Raw genomic sequence first — 5,923 nt, 5'->3', positions numbered from 1 at the left:
ACCTTATGGCATTGATTGTCATCAATGCATAAATAAATGAAGACCTTTATTGTACAGTTTTGCCCAACCGAGCTAAGTACAGGTCACAACAAGTCAAGATATATACGTATAAAAGTATCACAAATCTAGTCTAACACAAAAGTTCGGCTTCTTCTCGCTTCTTGGTAATGGTGAAAATGTAGGACTGTATGGGTTTAGCTTTTGTCGGTTTGTCAAAACGCATGAGAAGTATAAAGTTGTCAGTGCTACTCATGTGTCTAAAATGGGGGAATTTACTTTCTATATAACTAAATAGAGTATTTCTATCATTGACATACATATCGCAATCAACGGTGAAGTGCACTTCATCTTCTACTGGATGTTCTCTGCAGAATGTCCTGCACACAGCACCTGGAACCCGTGTGGCTCCGCATGCCCGACAACTTGTGAGACTCTCGGGACGAACGTCATTTGTCCGGAGATCTGCGTTCCCGGCTGTACATGTGATGATGGGTACGTGCTAAAGAACAGCAGCTGTGTCCTGCAGGATCAATGTGGGGAGACAGGTCTGTATAGTCGCATAGCCTGTGTAGATGGTTTCTTTGCCTGTGCAATGTGTTTGACTGTTTTAATTTTGTACGAACTCGTTGTCAATGTCAAGTTGTCTCCTGTATTCTGCCTCTTGTATTTGTACGCCGAATGGCCGTTGACGTGAATTCGAACAATACTACTTAATACGCAGAAATACTTAGCCAACACGACGCTGCCAGTGGCTTGCACGCATATACGTTAAAGATAAGGTTATACTTACAGTATGGTTCATAGATATAAGCACAGATAGACACATGGAAGCGACCTACATCTACTATCCGCAAATGCTGCTCATCATGATGATCATTGATGATTCAATTGGAGTTTCATTGCTCTGTTGGTAATGATTATAATTCATCGACCTTATCCATAGAATGTCCTGCACACAGTAGTTGGGACTGGTGTGGATTGGCGTGCCCGACAACATGTGAGAATCTCGGAACGAACGTCATCTGTCCGAAGATCTGCATCGCCGGCTGCACATGTGACGATGGGTACGTGCTGAACAACGGCAGCTGTATACCAGAGGACCAGTGTGAGGGGACAGGTCTGTGTCATCGCCTTGCAGCGCGGGAGCGACCTTCATTAACAAACCCTTACATGTTATTGTTACATCATATGATCCAACTGATTGATCAACCAGTGCGAATTGTTTTCTTTCCTATTGAACAGAGCCCACTTCAGAACCACCATGCCCACCCCACAGCGAGTGGAACGAGTGCGGGTCGGCTTGTCCCGCCACCTGTGCGGACCCCAGCTCCGCGCAGCCCTGCCTGGCCGTGTGCGCGCCCCGCTGCGTCTGTGTGGACGGATACGTGCTGGACGACGGCGACTGCATCCCTGTGGACCAGTGCAGCAGCGATGGTTGTGACTATGAAGGCGAGCAATATGATGTAAGTAAACTGTGTAGGAGATTTGCCTCCACAGGCCAGCAGCCTCAGTAATGAATGTGTTATGGCCGGGTCACTTCAAACGCTGTGGACTGGTCCTCTAATATACTGAACTCTATACCACTCTCTCTCTCTCTGTCTTTATCTCTTTCTTTCTCTCTCTGTGTCTCTATCAGGAACTTATCTTCTACCTTCCTTCGTATCTTCTTACGCCCATATTTAGACAGTATTGATGTTTGACAAAATTAAAAGACTTCATACAACAAACAGATAAAAGACACAACGTAAAGTGTTAGTACTAGACTATTAACGTTGACTATAATTGTATAAACTTGGTACATACTATCCATGCCATTCATATCAAACTTGTAGGATGGGGATGAGTGGGCGGTGCGAGATTCTCCAGGACTAGTCTGCCAGTGTGAGGGCACAGAGGTGGTTTGCTATGTTATTGACTGCGCACCTGGCTACATACACGTCATCGGGAGGAACGGGCTCTGGACATGCCAGCGGCAAAGTATGGGATGAGTCTTGTTATAAACATCATTCAGTAAGCTTTTCGTAGCTTTCATGCAGAAATCTAGCTGTTAATTCTAGGTTCCGATACAAGATCAACCGAAAATGCGAATGAAAAAATTGAAGTAGACAATATGATTACATACTTATTTGTAACATGATTACATTTGTAATATGATTACATTACATAGTTATTAGTTAATACTAACATACATTGAAACAGACCTCGCAGAAATCACATGTTCTCTCTATGATATTTACCATTATGTGTACGGATGATAATATTGCAAAATTGTATGTAAATCCTAACGTTTGATGTACGAATGCCAGTACAAGGTTGGGGTCAAGGTCATTCTAATGTCTCATTTTACTGAAGTGACTGTACCGCAGTAACACATAGATTCCGGCCAGGCCGGTTTGTATCCTTCCTCTGATTGGTCAGAATGAATCGACACCGGCACCGGTGTCGATTTGCATCAACACCGGCACCAGTGTCGATGCAAATGTCGTTATACCCCCTCACATTACGCGAAAATCGATCGGACGACGAGTCTGCGACCTCTAAATTACGAGGAGACATGACCCTGATGCCGACGAAGAAATGTCAGACTTCCCCCCTTCCGTCAGGGTCATGCCTCCTCGTAATCTAGAGCTCGTAGACGTAATGTGGGGGGGGGGGGGGTATAATGACACCATATACACCTCGGGGCGGGTCATTAACCCTTAATTGAAGTATCTACGACCTTTTCCCAACTCACTCCATACAGCACAGTGCCCGGAGGGATATTTACATCGACCTGGAAGCTGCTACAAGCTGGTGACAACCCCGTCCAGTTACGGGGCCGCAGAACAGCAGTGTTTCCAGGACGGCTCTCAGCTGGTCACCGCCAAGACGAAGAAGACCTACGACTTGATAAGGGTAAACGTCATACGTGTTCATCATAGCTCAGCACATAGAACAGCAAGTGATTTCGTTTGTTTGCTTGCTTGAAATTTTTGGCTGTGGGTATATTGCAATAGCCTAGTGGGTAGAGTGTTCGCCTTGCATTCGGTAGGTCGTGAGTTCGATCCCCGGCCGGGTCATAGCAAAGACTAAAAATGGCACATGCTGCGTTCTCTGCTTAGCACTCAGCATTCAGGAAAGAGTATGGAAGTTGAACACACACCACTACCAGTGTACTAGCCCCCTGCTGTAGTGACTGCGTAGTGTGGCCCTGGGCTAAGGAAACAGAGATGGACACCGCCCTATGCGCCATCAGGCGCGGGAAGGGTTTAACTAACTTTGCAGAAACCGTCGTTCTCATAATTTGCCATAAAACCCCGGCTTTATTTGTAACGTTAGATGATACAGAGAACAATGCCCCCTGATGAAAATCAGTTATGCTTATAGTGCTCAACTCTCCACAGAGGGCGGCTGGGAGTGTTGCTGGTGGTGACGTGTGGATCGGCTTGAGTGACAGGGTGACTGAAGGAACACTGATCTGGAGCGATGGCGACCCGTACAAGAGGAGGAAACGCAACAAGTTCTGGGCCAAGCGCGCTCTGCGACTGAACTTGCCGGGTAACGATTGTGTCTACATGAGTAGCGTTAGGAGGGATAAGTACCGCTGGCGTTTCGGCAACTGTGACGATGAGCGTATGTTCATCTGTGAGTTTGTGTTGTAAATACAGTAGTGCCTCCTTATGGTTGACAGCACTTACAGCAGTAATCTTGAATATGGTTCGGCTTTACCCTGCAAAATCGCTCCTGTATTTGCTTCCCTACGCGATGCATTGGATTTTTGTTGGCTTCTTATAAAGTTGCTCATGGGAATTTTATTAATTTTAAAGTCAGACGCCATTACATTCAGCTAATTCAGGAAAATGACAGACATTGTGTATCTCGTTTTATTTATTTCTTTGCGCAAGTATGATAATATAATATATATAGTAATATAATGATTATATAGTCAAAGAAATGTTGACAGTCAAAAGCATGTTCAAGTGTATGGAGTATGCAGTGCCCGGATTTAATCGGTGCTAGACTGTCTCAATACATAGCCTGCAAGTTTTCACATAGATATGTAAAACGAAATAGTTCTATATCATGCAATTTTCTGTTACACCTTTGTTACATTCTATACAGCTATGGTATGTTGTGGCTATGTCCATGACTTTTCATTCAGAATGCTGCAATTTTACGAGTATACTCGCTCTGAACGTACTTGTAAAATAAAACGGGTTTGTACACTTCTTTAAGTTGACAGATTATCAAGAGGGTCAGGCTTGTAATTTTTCAATTAAGTTACGTAGAAATGATATGCGGTTACTGTCTATTCAAAAACTTAAAAGCAATGGCTTTTGCTTAGTCAATAAACAAATGCTGTAAAAATGAACCTGTTTCTTTTTTTACATTCAGAGCGTGGGCCACCACAATTATCATTAAATTATAGAATATAACTAGAAAGGCCGACATTTGCTTGAGAGCAAATACAGCATATTTCAGCCATCTCCCTCCTCATGTAACAATAGACTGTTCCAAAATCACCCATGTGCAAAAATGGAACACTTCTGCTTAAAATGACTTCTAACTACTAATCACACTTATGAGCAAAAATGAATCTTACAAAACCTCCTTCAAGAATGGACTCTTCTAGTGCACTCCATGTAGAAAGTTAAAATAGACGACTCCAAAAACACTTCCGATAAGTAATGGAATTTTGAATCATCAGCCGTCCAAAACCATATATGAAAAAAAAAACCCCTCTGTGCAAGAATCGACTCTTCCTGTTATACCCCTATGTAAGTTGGAGCGATCCAAAAGTACATCAGCAAAAATAGGACATCGACATAATCAACAAAGCCCACAAAATGAATTTAAAAGAATACCCCCTTCGTCGAAGAATGGAATCTCCCAGCACACCCTGTTTAAAATTGCACAATAGTCCAGAAATACTCACAGTACATGGCCTTTTGTATAATAAGCAACACAGTCCAAAACTGAATTTTAAAAAAGTCCCCCGTGCGTGAATGGACTCTTCCAGATAACACCAGGCTTGCTGATCGGCTGCCGAATCCTCCTCATGTGCAGTCTTCAGGTGGGGGTCAACTTCCATTCAACAAATGGAATTCGGAATCATCACCCATGTCCAAAACTGAATTTTTAAAAAATCCCCCCTATGTGCAAAAATGGACTGTCCCAGTAGTAGTCTTATGTCAAGTGGTTCAGTGCAAAAACACTTCCGCTAAAAAAAAAATTGGCATTATCACCAAAGTCTAAAAGTAAATTTTAAAAAACACCCCCTGTCCAACAATGGACTCTTCCAGCAAAATGAGCTTGCTCATTGGCTGGTCATTAATTGGATTTACCTTGTCCCCCAACCACCTGGATGTCTATGGACTAGGTAGGTAGGTAGATAATTGGATCTACCTGGCACACCTGTGGCCCTGACACACCAGAATGACCTAGAGGTCGTTGACCTCGGCGCTTCAATCTCACATATCCAAAACTCTCCCACAAAAATCTCCTTAAGGAGCCATTTTGAAGTGATTTATACCAAATATTATACATGGATCCTTTGAATAAGTATCTAGGGTACCTCTGTCCCAAATTTCAGGTCATTTGGATGTAATACCATGGTACAGGGGGCCAAATTATACAGTTTTGGTCCAAAAGTTGCAATAAAACCTTAATAAAATCATTTAAGGAGCAGATATGAAAAAAATGAAAAAAACACATTTTGGTATTGGCTCACTCTACCCTTGTGCCAAATTTCAGGTCATTTGGTACAGGAACGGCGGAGATGAATCACTTTGAAGATTTGACAGGAGAAAGAAAGAAAGAAAGAAAGAAGAAAGAAAGAAAGAAACATTACGAATACAATATATTTCACCATACTATGTATGGCTGAAATATAATTACATCCGGATCGGTTGCTGGATTGGATTGAGGACAAACACCTGTTGAT

At 42.9% G+C, this 5,923-nt stretch overlaps 1 protein-coding gene across 1 annotated transcript; it reads left to right on the top strand.

Moving 5' to 3' along the window:
- Positions 1–371: 371 nt before the first annotated feature.
- Positions 372–4,351, top strand: LOC118414931 (zonadhesin-like; the record flags this gene model as incomplete). Its single annotated transcript, XM_035819269.1, is given in 6 exon segments — positions 372–545; positions 944–1,117; positions 1,243–1,463; positions 1,833–1,977; positions 2,744–2,895; positions 3,384–4,351. Coding segments are annotated over 6 exon segments (1,124 nt in total), but the record flags the coding sequence as incomplete, so codon positions are not given.
- Positions 4,352–5,923: the final 1,572 nt, after the last annotated feature.

This window comes from Branchiostoma floridae, chromosome 4 (genome assembly GCF_000003815.2).
Source record: "Branchiostoma floridae strain S238N-H82 chromosome 4, Bfl_VNyyK, whole genome shotgun sequence".
In the NCBI taxonomy this organism is placed as follows: Eukaryota; Metazoa; Chordata; class Leptocardii; order Amphioxiformes; family Branchiostomatidae; genus Branchiostoma; species Branchiostoma floridae.
Note: the sequence above shows the minus strand (reverse complement) of the source record. Positions and strands in the feature narration are given on the sequence as shown.